The following is a 23836-nucleotide window of genomic DNA, read 5'->3' as shown; positions in this document are numbered from 1 at the left end:
CCTTATGTATTATACATGGAGATCATATCCCCCCTTATGTATTATACATGGAGATCATATCCCCCCTTATGTATGATACATGGAGATCATATCCCCCCTTATGTATTATACATGGAGAACATATCCCCCTTATGTATTATACATGGAGATCATATCCCCCCTTATGTATTATACATGGACATCATATCCCCCCCCTTCTGTATTATACATGGAGATCATATCCCCCCTTATGTATTATACATGGAGATCATACCCCCCTTATGTATTATACATGGAGATCATACCCCCCCTTATGTATTATACATGGAGATCATATCCCCCCCTTATGTATTATACATGGAGATCATATCCCCCTTATGTATTATACATGGAGATCATATCCCCTCTTATGTATTATACATGGAGATCATTTCCCCCCCAGGAGCGGACAGACAACCTATGGGCCCCCTGGGCAATAGGGGATCATGGGGCCCCTGCGTCCTCGCCACACTCAAACCACACCCAAAAAAGCCTATGAAAGGTACCAGGGGCATCTCATGGGGCCCCCTACAGACCCTGGGCCCTCGGGCAGTGCCGAGCGCCCAAATGGCTCTCAGTAGAGAATACATTCAGTTCCTCTAATCTCTCCTCATAGCTGATCTCTTCCATGCCTCTTATCAGTTTGGTTGCCCTTCTCTGTACTTTCTCCAGTTCCCCAATGTTCTTTCTGTGAATTGGAGCCCAAAACTGAACTGCATATTCCAGATGAGGTCTTACTAATGATTTGTACCGGGGGGGGGGGGGATATGATATCTCTCTCTCTGGAGTCTATACCTCTTTTAATACAAGAGAGGATTTTGCTCACTTTAGAACCCGCAGCTTGGCATTGCTGCCATTATTAAGCTTGTGATCTAATAGAACTCCCAGATCCTTCTCCACCATTGACCCCCCAGATCCTTCTCCACCATTGACCCCCCAGATCCTTCTCCACCATTGACCCCCCCAGATCCTTCTCCACCATTGACCCTCCCAGATGCTTCTCCACCATTGACCCCCCAGATCCTTCTCCACCATTGACCCCCCCAGGTCCTTCTCCACCATTGACCCCCCCAAATCCTTCTCCACCATTGATCCCCCAGATCCTTCTCCACCATTGACCCCCCCAGATCCTTCTCCACAATTGACGCCCCCAATTGTACCTCCCCAGTATGTATGATGCATGCATTTTCTTAGCCCCCAGGTTCAGAACCTTACATTTATCAACATTAAACCTCATTGGCCACATAGTTGCCCAATTACGCAGTGATGTGCGAGTCATCCCTACTTGCCAGATCACTGACAGAGTCCTTAAAAAGCTAGGGCCCCAGCTCACAACTAGGGCTCCTGTGTCTGGATTTCCTCCTCTTGATCTATGGATCCCCCAATCCTCTTTGCTCTCACCTGTAGGGATGCCCTCTGATTTGATTTGCACTCTGTACATTACATACTCCTGACCCCTGCCACCTGTATATAGGCTCAAGCTTTAGGCCCCTCTCTTTGTAATTTGTCATACCACCAGCAATTCGCCTTGGCTCCAAATGTTTACACCCTGTGGAAAGCCAATCGCCCCCAGGTAAGCTGTAGGTGGTCCCATGATTTCTAATGATGGCCCTACTTTTATAAGGGAAAGTAAATGACAACCATTAAGACTTTCTGTCTGTGCTCATATATGTGTGTTTGTTAGGTGTCCATGAAATGTTGGCTATATGATGTACACTCACCGGCCGCTTTATTAATTACACCTGTTCAATTGCTTGGTAACACAAATTGCTAATCAGCCAATCATATGGCAGTAACTCAATGCATTTAGGCATCTAGACGTGGTGAAGACGACTTACAGAAGTTCAAACCGAGCATCAGAATGGGGAAGAAAGGGGATTTAAGTGACTTTGAACGTGGCATGGTTGTTGGTGCCATACGGGCTGGTCTGAGAATTTCGAAAACTGCTAATCGAATTGGATTTTCACACACAACCATCTCTAGGGTTTACAAAGAATGGTCTGAAAAAGAGAAAACATCCAGTGAGCGGCAGTTGTGTGGATGGAATGCCTTGTTGATGTCAGAGGTCAGAGGAAGACTGGTTCCAGGTGATAGAAAGGCAATAGTAACTCAAATAACCACTCATTACACCCAAGGTATGCAGAATACCATCTCTGAACGCACAACACGTCCAACCTTGAAGCAGATGGGCTACAGCAGCAGAAGACCACACCGGGTAGCAAGGTGTACCTAATAAAGTGGCTGGTGAGTGTATATATGAAAGGAAAAGGTACACATTTATGCAGTCAAAGGAAATTGTCCTTCCTGCTGGCAAATATGATTTACAGCAGTCACACAGGGGTGGTATGTTTTTCCTTGTTCTTGGAAATAGTGAACTGTAAAATTTGAGTTTTATGGATATTTTTTCAAGCCAACAAGGAACCTGAATAACTGAAATGAGTGAAATACACATACGCTATTTACTAGAGGCACACTTACAACATTCACAGCATATGACCTACCTTCTAAATGCAAATAATGTGGCAGGTGCACGCTGGACACCACGCCCGACTTAACAGTGATTTTAAACAGAGGACCCACGAGTTCATATCCACTTTCTTTCATTTGTTTCATGTAGTTTTTGCCATATTCCAACGCATATTCAATTGAGACCATCGATTTCCCCTGGAATTTAATCCCCGTCTCCGGGCAGCAGAAAAGCTGGCCAGGTTCCAGTTTGTGCCTAAATAAAAAAAGAGATTCCTCTTAGGCAAGATACTGGGAGTGTATAGTGTATTGAAATATATATTTTTAAAATATATTCTTCAGGTTTTTTTAACATATAAAAAAGTCATTTTAACATATATTTGTAAATGAATTCAAAAAATGTAGATTAAATGTATTTTTAAAGACATACAATATATTTGAAAATGTATTTTTAAAAATATTTTTCATATATTTTGTAATAAAAATGCATTTCTATATATACATACATATATATATATATATATATATATATATATATACACACACACAATGCAAGTAAGATTTGTATTTCACACATTACCTGTAGATCCCATTGATACTTGAAGAAATCATGTTTTCCCCCTACATTAAAAAATAAAGAATTTATATGAAATGTTGTATTTTTGTTTTATCAAGTAAACACATGAGATGATATAATCTGTAGGATGTAAACTTTGGAGTCAGATGGAAGTTAAATTCAGTCTGAATTTCTCCTGTTTGGTGAACATTTGAATTAAATGGAGTGTTGGCCTGCCCACCTTTTCGAGTGCTGAACCTCCGGTGCAGCAGGAAGTAGTAGATTCCGCTCCAGCAAAAATTTAATTTTGAAAAAAAAAAAGCAATTTACATTTTCCTGCCAATTTCTTTTTCTTTGTAAAAAAAAAACTGCATGGTAAGGATCTGGTGTGTATTTTGGGGGTCCCCATGCCCTTTTTTTTTTTTACAAAGAAAACCAAGTTGCCAGGGTAATGTCCAGGGCCATGGATAAGGGAGTACCGCCAGTCTTCCTGTACTGGGCCCAGACCAGGAATGAGAGAGGGAGGTATTCTGTAGTTAAAGGAGAAGTACAGCCAAAGCTCGTTTGGCTGTACTTCTCCTGTGAATCACCGGAGTAAAGTTCGTTCTGCACTCTTGTGACCCGTTTTCAGTTGACAGCGGGCTGAAGTCTACTGTCGGCTGATGTCACTCAGCCTGTCCAGGCAGGGGAAAGATCCTGACTTTAACCCCTTCACGCCGGCGCCTTTAAGAGTTTCAGAAGCCGGGAGGCGGGACGGGCGGGGTGGGGTTTAGGGATCATGTGACCACTAAGGCATTGTGACGGCGGTGCCATGATTGGGAAAGGTCCCGATCGAAAGAGAAGACCTGGACCTTTCCGTGAGTACCGGACATGTGTGCTGGGAGCACGTGCGCTCTCAGCATATATTTTTTTTACAACTGAACGCAAATGTGCGGCCGCTTGGCGTCTAGGCCCAGACATCGGGAGGCCGCACATTTGTGTGCGGCCAGCGTGAAGAGGTTAAAGTCAGAATCCACCCCAGAGTCTGGAGCAGCACTTGGCTCAGCCTCTCAGCGATCTGCTGATAGCCTAAGGCAGCTGCTCACTCCCCCTCCACAGCCCAGTGGTCCAATGAGAACTGGAGGGGGGGATGAGCAGAGAGCGGTGACTGTCAGTCACCGCTCTCTGCTCAGAACGGCTGTGACAACTCATGTCATGTGATTGCTGAGTTCTCACCTTTAGAGTCAGTGGGGGGACAGATGCAGCATTGGACCTATGTTGCATCCACCTAGGTAAGTATAAATGGGGGAAAAAAAGCCAAACTTCATTTTTAAAGAGGAGGTTCAGTCTGTAAAAAAATAATTCAAAGTCAGCAGCTACAAATACTGTAGCTGTTGATCAGGGGCAGACTGACAACTCATGGGGCCCCCGGGCAATAGGAGATCATGGGGCCCCTGTGTCCTTGCCCAAATTCAAAAAAACCTATGAAAAAGGTACCAGGGGCATCTCATGGGGCCTCCTACTGACCCCGGGCCTTTGGGCAGTGCTCGAGTTTCCAAATGGTCAGTCCGCCCCTGCTGTTGACTATTAATAAATGGCCACTTACGCATCCAAAGATCCAGCACCATCCTCACCCGGGCTAGTCCTACACTAGCCTCTGGGATCTTGGCACTGGCATCCTAACTGTGGGCAGCCAGCTCTGCGGCTTTCGGCTTCACAACCGGCTGCCCACTGCGCACGCGAGAGCCACACTGCGCTTTGTGAATGGTCCCGCATGGACCTGTGACGTGTCCCAGAAGACTGAAGGGAGGGAGGGGGGAAGGAGAACTTCCACTTGGAACACCTAGGTGATCCAAGTGGAAGTGGGAGCGGGTACCTGTCAAAACTAGGTACCTGCCCCCCTCCTTCTCCAAAATTACACACCAAGTTAGGCAGAGGAGGGGGGGGGGGGATGTCTTAAAGTGGAACTTCCCCTTTTGGGTGGAGCTCTGTTTTAAAAAAAACAAATGGGCTGGGCCAACATCTTTCAGTCTACAAAATATTGCATGTCTTCAACCTACAATAAGGAACCAAGAGCTCAGTGCGTTTCTGCTACACACAAGTAACTGCTGTTAATCCTGTGTATGAACAAAAATGATTTCTTATTACAGGTTCTTGCACAGTGTTTTATATACTGTATAATATACAGGAGGACAGGTCTCTGCCTAATTTATTTCAGGTACTTATATAGCGCCATCAATTTACACAGCACTTTACATATATATTGTACATTCACATCAGTCCCCACCCCCGAGGAGCATACAATCTAAGGTCCCTAACTCACATTCATACATACACATACTAGGGACAATTTAGACAGGATCCAATTCACCTACCAGCATGTCTTCAGAGGATGGGAGAAAACCCACGCAGGCACAGGGAGAACATGCAAACTCCATGCAGGTGGTGCCGTGGTTGGGATTCAAACCAACGACCCCTAGTACTGCCAGGCAACCACTGTGCTGTTTTTATTTCTGAAGGGGCCCCGAGGCCAAAATGGCTGCATGGCCCAAAAGTCCACATGCAGAAGAGTCTAAAATCCTTAGATTTTTGTCAATTTGCATGACACCGTTTCCCTTAACCCCCCTAGCGGTCTGATTATGTCAGTATTTCTGTGCTTAAAGCGGTACATTTTTTGCATGGAAATATGTTGGTTTTTTTTATTGTCGGCCTGTAATTTTTAGGAATAACTCACTGAAATCTGTCCGAACAAGAGTCTAGTAAACATCCTGGATATGATAAAACTTGAAACACGAAATCATAAATTATAATATAATAAATAATCATAAAATAATAATAATATAATAATAATAATAATACATTTAATTCAATAATATAAATCAAACCAAAAACACTGAAATGTGAAATATAGCGCCAAGTTCGCACATCGCTGAGCAAAGTCGCAGAATCATTTTCAGTGTCTGATGAGGAATTTCCCCCACCAATCATTATCACTCAATTCTGCAAGTGGTTCTGATTTACTATCGCTGTTCTCTAGCCGGTCTAAAACCGATTTTGACCTAAAGGGACGCTTTTTGGACGCCATGGACGTTTCTCAGTTTCCAGGCAGAAAGAACAGTAAAAATGCAGGAAGGGCGCCGGACAAAGCACTCGGGACAAAATGTATGTGAAATGGTTTGATACAGGAATGTTATACTATGTGATTTTAGTGTATTTAGTGAATGTCACTTTTTGTCATTTTCAAATTTCCCGCCGTTCCGTCTCCCGTATGTCCCGACGACGCAGGGAACGGAACCCAGATGACAGATGCCGGCATCGGCCGGAGGACACTACAGGGGACACTGCAGGGGGGACATCGCGGGAGCGCAGGACAAGGTAAGAGAAGAACAGATCCCGGAGCAACGCTGCAGGGTATTCCCGAGTGTAGCTCGGGGGGGGTTACCGCTTGTGGTGCTGAAACTTTACCCCGAGCTACACTCAGGAATACCACCAGGGAGGCTACACTCAATGGCTTCTGGTCAGTGTTAATAGGATGAGTGTTACCTCGGTGAGGATGCTGATCTCTGGTGTAGTCTCATCCAAATCAACACGTGCCATCTTGTCTGAAAGGATATTGCTGCTTGGTTGAAGAAACAAATGTTTCATATCTAGGTTAAAGAGAAGTACATGAGGAAGAAACCAGACAATAGATAACATGTTTTAAATAATATTTACTTTTGGAGTTGTACTGGATGCCAAGGGTGGGTTCTGGACAGCAGGTACATTTCTCCACTATTTGGGTTGTGGTCCCTTTAAGGGGTGGGGGTGGGGCAAATTGAAGACATTGTTGAGTACTCAGGGGTTCCAGGGTAGGGGCAGGGAGAGAGGTTACAGGGTAGTCCAGTTGGAAAGGAGAGGACTGATTTTCAGTACTCTCAGGACTGGTAGGTCCACAGTAGGGACTCAGAATTTCAAAGGTTTAACCAGTTCCCCACCGCTCTGTAGTAGAAGAACTGCTACAAGGCGGCAGGGCTGCGCAAAATCATGTATATATACGTGATTTTACATTTCTGGGTAGGGATGTTAATCACCAGATTCCCCACCGCCATCTGGCAATTGTCAGGGAAAGCCGACAGAGGAACAAAGCAAACAACACAGGTTTCTCTCCTGTCGGCAAGGGCATGCTGCTGTGTATCTGTGTATTTCTCTGCACAGCAGCAGAATACAATGCAGTATGTCTCCTTAGAAAAAACACAACACAGCAGTTACTAAAACAGCACACAGTTAACCCTTTGATCGCCCCACATGTTAACCCCTTCCTGCCCAGTGCCATTAGTACAGTGTGAGTGCTATTTATTAGCACTGATCACTGTATTGGTGTCATTGGGGATGTCAGTGACACCAAGTCAGTTCTGAGTGTACACCACAACATCAGATAAGGGAGTCCTGTAATTTCTTACATTTCCCCTTACAACAGGGCTTGCCTACATGAGTCCTCTATGCATACTTAGAATCTGTAGAAACATGCAAAGTCTGGAGGTTGATGGGGTAACAACTAGCACATTTCAGATGACTGCCCCCCCCCCCCCCCCCTCAAAAAAAAGTTTAAGCTGAAGACCCATACAATAAAGGAAAGCTTAAAGTTATTCTAAAGGCAATTAAAAAAAAGTAAAATAGGAAAAAAGATTAAACTTACCTGCTCTGTGCCATGTTATAGCACAGAGCTTTCTCTTGCCTCCTCTTCTAAAGTTCCCTGCCAGCACTGTCCACTCCTCCTCTCCATCGAGTTCTCCCTCAGCAAGCCCTGGGCTATGAAGGCAGGCTTGCACGCATGCTCCCAAGCTGGGATGTGTGCGTCCATAGACACACACAGCATGTTTCGGCTATGCTCCAGCTCTGTGTGTGTCCATAGACACACACAGCATGGTTTGGCTATGCTCCAGCTGTGTGTGCCCATAGAAACCCACAACATGGCTCGGCTATGCTCTAGCTCTGTGTGTGTCCATAGAAACACACAGCATGGCTTGGCTATGCTCCAGCTCTGTGTGTGCCCATAGAAACACACAGCACAGCTCGGCTATGCTCCAGCTATGTGTGTGCCCATAGAAACACACAGCACGGCTCGGCTATGCTCCAGCTACGTGTGTGCCCATAGAAACACACAGAACGGCTCGGCTTTGCTCCAACTCCCTCCTCACAGCTATGCTCCAGCTATGTGTATGCCCATAGAAACACACAGTATGGCTCAGCTATGCTCCAGCTATTTGTGTGTCCATAGACATACACAGTATGGATCGGCTGTGTTCCAGCTCTGTGTGTGTCCATAGACACACACAGCATGGCTCAGCTATGCTCCAGCTCTGTGTGTGTCCATAGACGCATAGCATGGTTCGGCTATGCTCCAGATATGTGTGTGTGTGTCCATAGACATACACAGCATGGCTCAGCTATGCTCCAGCTATGTGTGTACCCATAGACACACACAGCATGGCTCAGCTATACTCCAGCTCTGTGTGTGTCCATAGACGCATAGCATGGTTCGGCTATGCTCCAGCTATGTGTGTGTGTCCATAGACATACACAGTATGGCTCGGCTATGCTCCAGCTATGTGTGTGCCCACAGCTATGCTCCAGCTCCCTCCTCACAGAACGTGACTGACGGCAGCAGGAGCCTATGGATTCTGCTGCTCTCAGAGTCTCCCGTGAGACCAAGAAGAGGGTGCAGCACTGCTGAAGACAGGACAGTGCTGGATCGGCGAGGGCAGCCAGGTACGTCTTTAGGGAGGTGGGGCATTTTAGATCCACTTTAATAATTATTATTAGTACATTTTCTCACTGTTTCTTCAAGTATGACTGATGTACATTTGTTTGCTGAATGTTCGGTATGGCACCGTGATGACACCACCGGACTTCTATTCCATTGTTTACTTCTCTAGCCCCATAACAGAAGGCCCATATAGGTCTGAAGCCAGGACATAAAAATGTAATAGCCTGAACATTGCGCCCACCACACATTGATGACAATTGGAAGGCTCTGCATGCTTGCATGCAAAAATGTATTAAATGCACATTTTTATATTTTATTAAAGTAAATGCATTCATTAAACTTTTACAAAAAAAAAAAGTGGCCTATGACTTTAATAAATTATCTGCCATCAATTTTTTTTAATTACCTACTAAATTTCTGTCTTTACTTTACAATGCATATTTTAAATTTATTAAATTGATGTCCAATTAAATGATACATTCCTCCCCAAATACACTTTTGGAAGCAGCATAAGGCTCCACCCCTGAAGGATTTTCATTTTTATTGATGTGACTGTGAGTTTCAGATCTCCCTGACTCAGCTGAAAGTAACTGTCACTTTTTTTTTAAATAGGGATCCATATCCTGGTGTTTTTTAGCTTTGTAAATTGAGCCTCATGTGTTTCATCTACCTTGGAACAGATTGTTATTGATTTTTTAAGAAATGATTACAATACATTTAATTTTGTAATTTTATTCCTGTCATTTAATTCATAGGTATAATTTGTTAAAATTCACTTTTTAAACAAATATTCAATTAGCTTTATCACCATTTAAAAAAACCCACTATAATATGATGTCATCCTCAGGGGCGGACTGACAACTCATGGGGCCCCCGGACAATAGGGGATCATGGGGCCCCTGTGTCCTTGCCCACACTCAAAAAAGCCTATGAAAAAGGTACCAGGGGCATCTCATGGGGCCCCCTACTGACCCCGGGCCCTCGAGCAGTGCCCGAGTTTCCATATGGTCAGTCCGCCCCTGTTCATCCTGTAAGCTAGGGCCTGGTAATATCAAGCATGATCTATGCCAGGGGTGGGCAAACTTTTTGACTTGAGGGCCGCAATGGGTTCATATATTGGACCCGGGGGCCGGACCAAGAGTAGATGAATGATGTGTATGTGTCATCCATAGTAAGTATAGTAATATTCCCCCATAGTAAGCATAGTAATTAATCCCCCATATAGTAATTCATCCCCCATAGTAATTCATCCCCCATATAGTAATTCATCCCCCATATAGTAATTCATCCCCCATATAGTAATTCATCCCCCATAGTAATTAATCCCCCATATAGTAATTCATCCCCCATAGTAATTCATCCCCCATAGTAATTAATCCCCCATATAGTAATTCATCCCCCATAGTAATTAATCCCCCATATAGTAATTGATCCCCCATAGTAATTCATCCCCCATATAGTAATTCATCCCCCATAGTAATTCATCCCCCATAGTAATTCATCCCCCATATAGTAATTCATCCCCCATAGTAATTCATCCCCCATATAGTAATTCATTCCCCATATTAATTCATCCCCCATATTAAGTCCCCAAGCCCCCCCTGTGTCAATTCACTTACCTTTGCTCCGCGCGTTCCTCTCGCCGTTCCGGTGTAGCATGAAAATCTGTCTCCTATGAGGATCTGTCCCCCTCGACGTATCTGCGCATGTGCCAGTTTCAGGCATTAGCAGCCGATCGGCGATCTCCGGCACATGCGCAGATACGTCGAGGGGGACAGATCATCCTGACAGTATCACGCTCCGCGGGCCGGATTAAAAGGTCCGCCGGGCCGTATACGGCCCGCGGGCCGTAGTTTGCCCATTGCTGATCTATGCAATGCTTTGTAAGCCCCTTTAAATGTGAGTTTGGGTTTTTATTTTTATTTAAATATTTATTATAAAAATGACTACACTATACACTTTTTTTTTTTGCACATGCACTTACAATGATTACTTTTAGTTAAAAAAAAAAATAATGGAATAATAAAGAATATTTGTTATTGGACTTTTTGGACGCCAACACTTGCACCTAAGAGGAACGTTTTTAACAACTTTTTTTTACTATTAATTTATAAGAAATGTTTTATGTATCGTAAGTGGTAATTATTTGTACCCATGCATGTAATTAGTATTTCTACATCACCATTGTACATGCCTGCAGGAAGCTGATATTGTCCATGTAGATTGACATTGTTATGGGAAAGTCAAAGCCTATTTACCAACAGAGAATGCGCACTACAAACGTGAGCCTGAAGAAGTTGACCATCATCTCTTGATTGCCTCTGAATGGCCATATATTGGCATATATCAAAGTCTATGCCATGGAATTTAAAGCAGAACTTCACTCTTTCAATCAACATGGACTATTTTTAATGTGTTTGCTGCTAGCATTAGTAAATAGATAAGAAAGTGTATCATATTTACTTGTTTTAACCTTTTTTTTTTTACATTTCTTCAGTTACTTCCTGGTTTCCATGCATAGGCAAATGATGTCATACATCCCAGGAGTCTTCAGGAGGGGAGGGTTTTTTTGTTTTGTTTTTTTACATTTCTTCAGTTACTTCCTGGTTTCCATGCCTAGGCAAATGATGTCATACATCCCAGGAGTCTTCAGGAGGGGAGGGTTTTTTTGTTTTGTTTTCTTACATTTCTTCAGTTACTTCCTGGTTTCCATGCCTAGGCAAATGATGTCATACATCCCAGGAGTCTTCAGGAGGGGAGGGTTTTTTTGTTTTGTTTTTTTACATTTCTTCAGTTACTTCCTGGTTTCCATGCCTAGGCAAATGATGTCATACATCCCAGGAGTCTTCAGGAGGGGAGGGTTTTTTTTGTTTTGTTTTCTTACATTTCTTCAGTTACTTCCTGGTTTCCATGCCTAGGCAAATGATGTCATACATCCCAGGAGTCTTCAGGAAGGGAGGGGTTTTTTTTTTATTTTTTACATTTCTTCAGTTACTTCCTGGTTTCCATGCCTAGGCAAATGATGTCATACATCCCAGGAGTCTTCAGGAGGGGAGGGTTTTTTTTTACATTTCTTCAGTTACTTCCTGGTTTTCATGCCTAGGCAAATGATGTCATACATCCCAGCAGGCTTCAGGAAGGGAGGGTTCTCAGCTCAGCCAAAGCCTGAGCTAAGGACAGATGGATTCCAGGAAGTAAATGCTACATGAATCATCTCCCCTTACTCAACATGGCCACTGCCAGAAACATCAGGATTCTCAGCAAAATAAAGCATGCAGACACGGATGGATGGGGGAGGTTGCACTGAATATTAACAATGAATTAAATAGAATTTTTGGTTTGTGGTGCTCAGATGCAGTGCAGTTCCACTTTAAAACATAACATATGTGGGAAATTGTACTGACATTTGTTATCATGAAAGGTAGAAGTAAAAAGTCTGTGAACACTGCAGCTTGGGAGTTTTTTGTGGTTTTTTTTTTTTTTTATAGTTTTACATTTTATACAATTTTGGTCTGATTTTTAACCATTTCAATACAGGGCAATTTTCCCCCTTCCTACCCAGGCCAGTTTTCAGGTTTCAGCGCTCTCACACTTTGAATGACAATTGCGCGGTCATACAACATTGTACCCAAACTAAAATTTTATCATTTTCTTCACACAACTAGAGCTTTCTTTTGGTGGTATTTAATCACTGCCGGGGTTTTTATTTTTTGCTAAATTAACAAAAAAAGACCAACAATTTTGAAAAAAAAGCATGTTTTTCTTTATTTCTATTATAAAAGTTTACAAATAAATAATTGTTCTTCATAAATTTAGGCCGAGATGTATTCTGCTACATGTCTTTGGTGAAAATAACCCGAATTAGGATGTATTATTTAGTTTGTAGGAAAGTTATAGAGTTCACAAACTATGGTATAGATCTGAATATTGATCAATCCTGAAGTACTGATAGCCAATCTAATTTCTTGAGGTCCAAGAATGTCAGAACAGTACAGATATCCCCCAAATGTCAGGACAGTACAGATACCCCCAAATGTCAGAACAGTACAGATATCTCCCAAATGTCAGGACAGTACAGATACCCCCCAAATGTCAGCACAGTACAGATATCCCCCAAATGTCAGGATAATACAGATATCCCCCAAATGTCAGGACAATACAGATATCCCCCAAATGTCAGGACAATACAGATATCCCCCAAATGTCAGGACAATACAGATATCCCCCAAATGTCAGGACAATACAGATATCCCCCAAATGTCAGCACAGTACAGATATCCCCCAAATGTCAGGACAATACAGATATCCCCCAAATGTCAGAACAGTACAGATATCCCCCAAATGTCAGAACAGTACAGATATCTCCCAAATGTCAGGACAATACAGATATCCCCCAAATGTCAGAACGGTACAGATATCCCCCAAATGTCAGCACAGTACAGATATCCCCCAAATGTCAGCACAGTACAGATATCCCCCAAATGTCAGCACAGTACAGATATCCCCCAAATGTCAGAACGGTACAGATATCCCCCAAACGTCAGAACGGTACAGATATCCCCCAAATGTCAGGACGGTACAGATATCCCCCAAATGTCAGAACAGTACAGATACCCCCCAAATGTCAGAACGGTACAGATATCCCCCAAATGTCAGAACGGTACAGATATCCCCCAAATGTCAGGACGGTACAGATATCCCTCATATGTCAGGACAGTACAGATATCCCCCAAATGTCAGGACAGTACAGATATCCCCCAAATGTCAGAACAGTACAGATATCCCCCAAATGACCCCTTTTTGCAGAGTAGACAGTCCGACGTACTTCATAAGAGGTATGGCGAGTTTTTTGAAGTTGTATTTTTTTTGTCATAATTTTTCGGAAAATGAAAAAATTAAAAAAATTATTTTCACCATTTTTTTTTTACATACTGTCACCAGTGCAGTACAGCGTCATCATATAACTGGCATGGCGGTGATCAGGGACACTGACTGGTGACAGTATGAAAAAAATATATATATATTTTTTTTTTTTTTATTATTATTTTAAATTTTTTATTACATTTTTTAAAAAAAATTTTAAGATTTTTTTTTCAAAGTTTACTAAGTGATCAGTATTTTTTTTTTTTACACAATTTTCTTATAGCAAAAAATGACTTTGCTATAAGCAAGCATTTACCTGAATGACATCGATTCATTCAGGTTTTTTTTGTTTTTTTTTTGTTTTTGTGCTTAGCTGTGATTTGGCCACAGCTAATCACATGATATGTGCATGTGACCTGCTGTGACCATTCACAGCTAGGCACTAGTATACAATGGATGGCATGAATGAAGCCATCCATTGTATACAACTGTCATGTGACCTGCTGTGATTGGTCACAGCAGGTCACATGGTACCGGCAACGGGGGCCGGTACTCAGATCTGTCATCGGCCGTGTCCGAGGTACACGGCCGGTGACAGATCGCGCCGCTGCAGGGCTCTGCAACCGCGTGAACTGCGCATGTGCGGGAGGACGCCAAATGGCGTATACCCCGGAAATCTAGAGCATGTTTGCGGCCGCCAGGCAGCTAATGGTTAATAACCTCTTCTTGCCCAGCCTTGGCATCCCTATAGCACAATCTTCACACCCAGGGGCGGGAAGGACCATCCAATCATGTGATCACTGTAATTGGCCATCACAGTGGTCACATGATTGGGACCCAACTCATCCAAACTTACAATCATTGGTAGAGACCTAGTGCTGTCTTTGACAGCTCAGTCAATGAGCATGCTCTCAGCACAGAAAGCTCTCCACCCACGTACGCCTCTGTGCGGCATGTGGGCATTACAGCCCACCCTCTTTTCCACCCCACATATGCATTACATGGGCGGCAGGAGGTTAATTCTATAAACGTACATGCTCTTAAAGTGAAAGCTGAGTTTTATTGTCTGCTTAATAATATGAAATAGAGCAACACAAGAGCAACACAAAACAACCTCAGTGTACATATAATAGCATAAATGGAAGGCTATGCCAGGTAAAAACTAAATACAACTAAAAAAAGAAACAGGGAGATATTCCCTTTGGGATCAGCTTACCTTTTCACAAGAACTGGGAATGTCCTTAAATGCTTACACAATCACTGAAACCTCTTTGCTGCCAAGAAGAAAGAAGAAAAAAAGGTATAAAATGATATAATAGGTAAAATATAATACTTCAGTATCAGACTTTAAACCCAAGAATAGAAGGAGGAAATGAAAGTTGAAAGTCTACACAGAAATACTCACAATACACAATTGCTATAGAATAAAGATACCCAAACAGTAAGTAGTATGTATAGAGGAAGTAAGGAGAGAAGGGGGCTCACAAGTGTGAAATAAAATATCTTAGAAAATTCTTACAGTTATAAGGAAGACCACATATGCTATCTGGTTGGGTGAAGGTGAGGTCTCAGCCAAAGCCACATCCTTCAATATGACATCACAGTCCACTGTCAATCAGGCCATAGATGTATTTTTATAGGCTGATGGAGGTAGGAGGGAGTAGCATGACTCCACCCATGTTCCAGCTAAGCAGATTTCATAATAGAATGCATGCCTTCCTCACGTGTCTGTGCAGTGTGCACTACTTGTCTGCTGCATTCTTCAGTCTCCACAAAGATAACAGAAGACCTACAAGACACCTCCCTAATCCTTGGGTCTAGGTGGCTTTTCAAATATAGAGAAAGCCTGGCCAGTTATATAATTAGTATTCTGCATGAAGCTGATATTGTCAGTTGTTATTTTATTGAAAGTGTCTTTTAAAAAACTAACACAGATTGAAAAAGGGAACAAGTCCATCCAGTTCAACCCATAAAATAAATAAATGGAGTAAATTCAGGGGAAGGACAACATTATGGAAATACCAGGAAAAAGAAGGAAATCGTTACCTAATATGGTGTTGGACTGCCTTTGGCATCCAAGACGGTCTGAATTCTCTTGGGAATTGACAAATACAAGTCTTGGAAGGTGGATAATGGAATATGTTACCATTCTTCATGCAATATTGTTCCAGTACTCACAGAGTGCCTGAGGCGGAAAACGAGCCCGAACCTTGTTCTCCAATGTTGATCAGTGGGGGTCTGTCAGTGGGGGGATGGGGCTCTATGATATTGAGGTCCGGCAACTGCAGCGCTCAGGGAAGGTGTGAGTCTTCATCTGCATGATCCTCAAACCACAATTTGACAACACCAGCTTTATAAATCGGAGCATTATTGTCTTGGTCTTCGGGAAGCAATGTCTGCACCATGGGGTGCACATGGTTGGCCAAAATTTGTTCATACTAGCTGGCAGTGACTTTACCTTTCAAGGTGATGATGGAGCCTGCAGAATACCAAGACATGGCTGCCCAAACCATGATTGCTCCTCCGCCATGCTTTACCATTAGTACAAGACAGCCCTGGTCGTAAGCTTGGGATGGTGTTCACCACACCTAAATACGTCTGGTGGTTGGGAACAGAGTGAAGCTCGGTTCATTGGACCATATCACAGTCTTCCATCGAATGATAGACCAGGATTTATGGATGTTGCACCACAATCTCCTCTTCTAAGCATTAATATCAGTCACTAATGGTTTGACAATTGCACCTCCCTCGTGAATGTTTTGCTTATGGAGTTCCCTCCGCGCCCTTTTTGTGGACAAGGGCTTTGGAAGACTTAGATTGACCTCTGCAGTCAATTTTGCAGCAGTTGTTTTCTTATTCTAGTCACAATCCTGCTCAATGTCTTTTTGTATCTTTCAGTCAAGTGACCATGTGGACCACGCTTATGCTTTTCAGATGATGTTTTCTGGGAAACTGTATACGCCGTCATAACCTTTGATACTGAACCTCGTGACAGCAAATAAATTGGCAATTTCAGTCACAGAGGCACCAGCTAAGTGGCACCAACAATTTGCCCTCTTTGAATCTCAGTAACCTCTGACATGATTCCGTATTACTAGCAGTGCAAGCAATGAATGGGGAAAGTGAGGCTTTCCATCTGTTAGCTAGGTGTCTCATCACACAGTGGAAGCAAAATAATGTTACATCACTTCCGCTTTCAACTTGAAACATGTCGTCACTTTCACATCTGCAAATCATGTAGTGTTCCCATATTTTTGTGCATAAAACCCCCCATATACAGAATATGGGGAAAAAATCCTATAAAGCAGGCCTCAACATTTCCACTCGCCTGCTCGCAGCAGGTCCACCATCAGGGGGGAGAGCACATACAGTTACTGCTACTGACCAGGGCTGCGACTAGCGGTGGCACTTTCCCTTGAGCTCACAGCACAGGTTTAACATCTACTCTGCTTTCCTCTGGATTCACCAGCCATCGAGATCCACTGTCCTAATCACAGTGAGGGAGGGGGAGTAGATGCAGTCAGCAGAGTGAGCAGCAGGAGCAGGACAGTGAGGCCGGATATCTTCGTGCTCCAGTACTGAGAGTCTCCCTCTGTCCCTTCCACACTGTCATCGGATCCAATGTGCGAGTGTACATCTCCCGATCCCACTATCTGTGTCACATCTCCATTGCGGGATGTGGTTGGGGGGAGGTAGCTGGGTAGCTGCCAACCACAGAAGAGGGGTTGGTGGGGCTGTGAGGCTGTCCCCTCTGATGACCCCCTTCAGTCCTCTTAGGTGAGGGGTCTCCTTCTCCTGGAGAGCAGTAGGCAGTGCAGTTTGTGTGGGGGTCCCCTCTGATCACCCCCTGCAATGCTCTTAGCTGGGGGTCTCTTTGTTTTGGAGAGGATTGAGCAGGGGGGTATGTGTGGGGGTCCTCTCTGATCACCCCTCTGCAATGCTCCTAGCTGGGGGTCTCTTTGTTTTGGAGAGGATTGAGCGGGGGGTATGTGTCGGGGTCCCCTCTGATCACCCCTATGCAATGCTCCTAGCTGGGGGTCTCTTTGTTTTTGAGAGGGTTGAGCAGGGGGGTATGTATGGGGGTCCCCTCTGATTACTTCCCTGCAATCCTCCTAGCTGGGGATCCCCTTCTCCTAGAGGGGGGTGGCGGGGGTATGTGTAGGGGTCTGTCAGTGGGGGTGGTAGTTGGGGGGGTGAGGGGTCCGTCAGTTGACGAAGGGGGCAATAGTTGAGGGGTGGGGGTCTGTCAGTGGGGGAATGGGGCAGTAGTTGGGGTTTTTTCAGTGGTCAAAGGAGGAAGTAATTAGGGGGTGGGGTCTGTCAGTGGGGGACTGGAGAAGGACATGGGATGAAAGAGATGATACAGGAGGAGGACGTGGGGTGGAAGAGATGGTACAGGAGGAGGACATGGGATGGAAGAGATGGTAAAAGTAGGAGGACGTGGGGTGGAAGAGATGGTACAGGAGGAGGACGAGGGATGGAAGAGATGGTACAGGAGGAGGACGTGGGATGGAAGAGATGGTACAGGAGGAGGACATGGGATGGAAGAGATAGTACAGGAGGAGGACGTGATGTGGAAGAGTTGATACAGGAGGAGGACGTGGGGTGGAAGAGAATGTACAGGAGGAGGACGTGGGATGGAAGAGATGGTACAGGAGGAGGACGTGGGGTGGAAGAGATGATACAGGAGGAGGACGTGGGGTGGAAGAGATGGTACAGGAGGAGGACGTGGGATGGAAGAGATGGTACAGGAGGAGGACGTGGGATGGAAGAGATGGTACAGGAGGAGGATGTGGGGTGGAAGAGATGGTACAGGAGGAGGACGTGGGGTGGAAGAGATGGTACAGGAGGAGGACGTGGGATGGAGGAGACAGAACTGGAGGAGGAGGACGAGGGATGAAGGAGATGAGGATAAAAGAGGAGGACATGGGATGAGGAACTAAAATGTCAGGACAGTACAAACCCTCCCCTTAATAATCCTTTTTGGAAATAAGACACCCCAAGGTATTTGTGAGAGACACTGGGGTTGAATTACTAAAACAGAAGGGTGCAACATCTGGTGCAGCTCTTCATAGCAACCAATCAGTTTCCATGTGTTATTGTCAAAGCTTAATTGAAAAAGCTGAAGATAGAAGCTGACTGTCTCCGGTTTTAGTAAATCAAGCTCTTTGAGTCCATGTAAGATTTTATTTTTTGACACAGGTTTTTTGGGAAATGACAAAAAATATGTTGGGTTTTTTTTACACAAATTTGTAAATTTGTGAGCTATTTCTCGCACAGGCCTTGGGTATTTGTGGATTTACAACCCAAAACACATTCTGCTACTTCTCTCAAGTATGAGGATACCACATGTGTGAGACATTTTGGCAGCCTAGCCTCATACAGGGGCCCAAAATCCAATGACCACCTTCAGGCTTTCAAAGGGGCGTTAATTACAAATTGGATGTCCTGACTACCTATTACATTTTCAGAGGCCCTAAAAGGCCAGGACAGTATGAGCTCTAATGAGATCCCGAATGTAAAGTTAGTATCCACCCAAATGCCAGGACTGGCAGCTGGCTAAGCCTCTTAGCACTCTGCTTATAGCTTGAGTTAGCTGCTCCTGTCCTCTCCACAGCCCAGTGCTCCAATGAGTGCTGGAGGGGCAGAACAGAGAGCCAGTGTCTGACAGTTACTGGCTCTCTGCTGAGTGAAAACCGGGAACTGAGCAATCAGTGGTCTTTGATTGCTTGTTACTCTGTCCTAGGGATGGCAGAGGGCAGATGCAGAATCAGACCCACCAAGATGAGTATAAATGTTTGTTATTTTACATTCCTGAACTTCTCTGGAAACACTGCACGCAACTGAAATTTCAATCTTTTTTTTTTTCAGAAGAAAGAACTTTCTTTTGGTGGTATTTGGTCACCAATGTGATTTTAATTTTTTTATTATATAAATTAAAAAAGACCAGACCAAACATCTTGAAAAAAAACCCAGTAATTTCTACTTTCTGTTATAAAACGTATCCATCAAAATCAAATGTCTTCATCAATTTAGACCTAAATGTTTTCTGCTTTGGTCCAGAAACTTTGAAGCCATGTTTTTTTTGTTTTTTTTTTGGAAAAAATGAAAATTTTGAGAAAAATTAAAACTAATTTGTAAGAAAAATTTACTCTCTTACCTGTCAATTAAAGTGTTACTAAACCCATAACAGTACAATCAGTCTGTTTATGCAGTAAAGCATGCTTGTTATACTCACTGTGGAACCTAAGGGGTTAATCCTCTGCAATGTGTAAAAATGCAGTTTGGTCCTGACTTCTCTGTTCGTCTCCTTCTTCCAGTGCCCCCCTCTTAGCCCTCATAAGACATAGTGTGTGGAGACACTCTGCACGTGCTCAGTTTGCTGTGTATTGCTAGAGCGGTGTTTTTTTTCTTGGGAGAGTGCATGTGATCAGCACAGGGCCAATCAGCACTGTCCAGACAGAGGTCAGGGGTTCTGCATCCTCCTAGAGCAGAGAGAAAAACTCCTACAAGCTTTAACCAGGGCTCTGCTGAACACTGATAGAAGTCACAAAACTGCTCTAACTGCTTATGAGAAAAGGGATTTAGCAGTTTATATTTACTAAACGAATTGCAGTTTCATGTAGTGTGTACTGTGCGAGACTGGATACAGTAAATGCTGGGTTAGTGGCGTCCCTAGGGGCTTGCACTAATATATGATAGATGTATTATTTATCATTGTAAACGAATACTTTCCATTCTCCTTTTTGTTCAGGAAAAAATGGCTTTGGAAAAAAAAATGAAATAAAAAGGGTTTTTTTTTTTCAAATTTTTCCATTTGTTCAAGGCCTTCCCATCTCTAGTTCTGCTACATGTCTTTGATAAAAAAAAAAAATCCCAATAGGTGTATATTTATTGGTTTGTGTGAAAGGTATAACAAACAAATTGTATAGAGTCACTGGAAATAAATATCCTATATAGACACTTTTTTTATACCACCGTCTACCTCTGTGGGAGGCTAAATATGGCTTTGCCATTTGGTTGTTGAAGTCTACACCTCCCATACAGTATTTAGATTATGGTTGTGGATGCAGGGAGGCTTTTCAAGGACACCAGACACTATGTGAATTTGGACCATCGTATCTGGGTGAATGGAAGACAGAATGAATACATCATCATTGTTGTCCTACCATGTTACTGCTAGTAGTTCTTCATTCCGCAAGCAGGCTTTCTCCCCCTTTGTAAGTTGGGTGCTAACGAGCCGTTGGGGTAACCCGTACAATTAGCTCACATGGTGTCACAGTAGCCAATTTTTCAAAGGAACAAACATCTAGAAAGAGGCACGCTTACATAAAAGTTGTCCACGTACAAATGGTACCTCATACTGATCAAGGGTGACAACAAGTCCCACACTATCTTACCATTGCTCCCTATGTAGTTTCGGCATCTGGGGGACTCCATTTGTCTATCTTTTCCCTCATAAATTCTAAAACAGTATGTATACCCTGTGGCCCTTTAGCAGACTTTATACAGTCTGACCCAACATCTGGCACGCTTGCTGGGGAAATAGTGCTTGATTGCATGTCCTCCAAAAAAATATTCAGGGGAGTTCACACAGAAGCAGAGTGGGAAATCTCCCTGCGGGAATCCCATGCTGAGCTGAGAGTGGGCAAGTGGGGATGTATACTATGGAGGCAGATGTTCCATATTCTCAACAGTAGGAGAGGAGAGAAAGCTTCAGGGATTTGAAATCCCCGCAGCTTTCTCTCCTCTCCTTGCAGCAATGACAGTTTGGGCTCGAGGGTTAAAGTTAGGCCCAAAAAAGTTTTCAAATTCAGAAACCGTGACAGGTTCCCACTCGAATGACCTCGCAAGGTATGAATTCAGGTTGGCGGCGATGTACTATCAGTCATAAACATTACATTGGTCCACAATCAAATTATACAGGTCTTTGGAGAAAAAAAGCTCAAAGAAGTCAAGGGGTGTTATGTTCAGTATTTTCACCTGAACTCTGTGAATGGGGGGATAACAGGTGCTGCTGAATCTGGGGGCAGCTAATTAGGGTCTGCAAGCACTTCTGGAAGGCTACTATGGGCTTCATGGGCCTGAGCTCAAATTCTTGGTGGCTGTGGTTGCATTGCGCTACTAGTGCTAGCCACCTCACCAGCTTGTACTGCACTGCTGGTGCTCGACAATTCACCATGAAATACAGCAGTGCTAGTGTCTAAAAGGCCTGGATGTCATATGTTGCTGGTGCCTTCTAGATCGCCAAAAAGTAGCACAGCGCTGGTACTTGCGCCCTGCTTCAGCTGAGCATAATCATGTGTTTCTAGCACTTCAGCTACATGGGGTCGGGTACACCTGATTTTAGCAGGGACCTCTTCACCATCATCTGAGCTATCTATCAGGGTGCAACTGCTGTTCATATTCTGAACCCGATTCTGACGGTGAAGCCTCCCCTTCGCTCCCATCTGTCATGCTCAGAATCCTGTACACCTCCTCACTAGTGTACCTTTTTCAATATTTTGGACACTAACTTTAGAAGTACCTAGTGGTGACTATGGGAAAAAGAACTCCTAGCTAGCAATCAGGGACTCCTTATCAAATGATGACATCATTGGCGGCTGGAAGACTGCAGTGGCGCACAATGAAACCCTGTGGCTTAGTGTAACAAACAAGCAGGCTTGGTCGATCCACTGATTTGTATACAATTTGTGGGCAATTATTAGGCATTCTGCCTAAGGAAACCCTGAAGAAACCTGAAGGCACACTAGTTGAAAAAGGCTGCTCTGAGCAGCAGTGACTAGCCAAAAAATAGTGAAGCAAAAAATGGCAATGCTGACAATACATGGGCCCCAAATACATAATTGCATCCAGGTAGTCAACACTCAGTCTACTGGTAACATATGTCGGCATGAAATTATTATTATTATTATTATTATACAGTATTTATATAGCGCCAACGTGTTTTCTCGTGCTGTACAATAGCGAGGGGGACAGAACATGAGACAAGACAGTAACAAAACAGAACACGAGGGGTTCGAGGGCCCTGCTCTTTCCAGCTTACAATCTAGGAGGGAGGGGAAGGTGGTACAATAGGCAATCATTCCAATACACTTACAGAAAACAGCAGTTGTGACAATACGCAGGTAACAAATAACTGTAACCCATTGAATTGGTGTTAGTTGGAGTACTTTAAAATGGACATTGGATGGCGGTGGCCTGCTATTCAGGGTCACCCACATTTAGCAGAACAACCCACTGTAACTTGCATGCTGAACAGCATGATTTCACTGGTGAGCAGGGCATCCAGGGACTGCATTTCCCAGGGGAGGAAGCGTGTGGACGGGGGCATATAAATATCAAAGCCCGGGAGACTGGCGAGGTGAGCGAGGGGAGAGACTAAAAGAGGAGGGAGTGTGCTGATGGCTGATGTGTTGAACCAGGCCGTGGAGCCAGAGTTGGAGAGGGAGAAGGAGCGGAAAGAGTCTACTGATCGTCCGTCCTGCTACGCTGCCCAGGGAGCCAATCTGTTAGTAGGAGACTAGACGGGACACGGAACCGGAACTGGAGAGTTTGTGGGAGCCCCCATCTGCCAGGAAAGACGGACCGCTACGACCTGCCGGACCACATTGATCGGGAGAGTGAACACTAATAGTTTTGCCACCACAGCTATCTACCTGCACATAGTTGTGAACATTACATATAGTTGCCTCCAGGGGCGGACCGACAACTTATGGGGCCCCCGGGCAATAGGGGATCATGGGGCCCCTGTGTCCTTGCCCACACTCAAACTACACCCAAAAAAGCCTATCAAAGGTACCAGGGGCATCCCATGGGGCCCCCTACTGACCCTGGGCCCTCGGGCAGTGCCCGAGTACCAGAATGGTCAGTTCGCCCCTGGTTGCCTCAGTTTGCGGCCTAGTTCACCCAGCCGCCACTGTTGGGATACATCTGCATTACAGTCTCAACATCCAAGCTGACCGCAGGACATACAGTTGCAGTCCAGAATACAGCAGTGCAACTGAAACAACAAGTTCCCTTTTCCAGCAGAGTGGGATTCCTACTACTGTTGCCTTTGGCCTTTGACAACCAGAGAAAGAGTTGTCCTGGCCCATAGACGCTGATGCCAATTGCAACCCACCGCTACTTCAAGTCTACCTTTTTTTTTTAAATATCAAAACTGTGCCGCACTCTACCTAAACTACAGTAAACTATAAATATACACT

General features: G+C 44.1%; 1 protein-coding gene across 1 annotated transcript in view; it reads right to left on the bottom strand.

Moving 5' to 3' along the window:
* The window catches only part of LOC149435985 (NACHT, LRR and PYD domains-containing protein 1b allele 3-like), a 39452-nt gene extending 24547 nt beyond the window's left edge, over positions 1-14905 (bottom strand). Inside the window, exons 1-4 of the mRNA XM_089662188.1 lie at positions 14845-14905; positions 6563-6666; positions 3065-3105; positions 2520-2740 (exon numbers count right to left, since the gene is read on the bottom strand). Coding sequence (XP_089518314.1) covers positions 2520-2740; positions 3065-3105; positions 6563-6664 — 364 coding nt within the window. The 5' untranslated portion in view covers positions 6665-6666; positions 14845-14905. The remainder of the gene's footprint in view (positions 1-2519; positions 2741-3064; positions 3106-6562; positions 6667-14844) is intronic.
* Between the last annotated feature and the right edge of the window lie 8931 nt (positions 14906-23836).

The sequence above is a fragment of the Staurois parvus genome, unplaced genomic scaffold (assembly GCF_062004578.1).
Source record: "Staurois parvus isolate SC_StPar_1 unplaced genomic scaffold, SC_StPar_1.0 ptg001435l, whole genome shotgun sequence".
NCBI lineage: Eukaryota > Metazoa > Chordata > Amphibia > Anura > Ranidae > Staurois > Staurois parvus.
The sequence above is the reverse complement of the archived record's forward strand: the minus strand, read 5'-3'. Positions and strand labels throughout refer to the sequence as shown.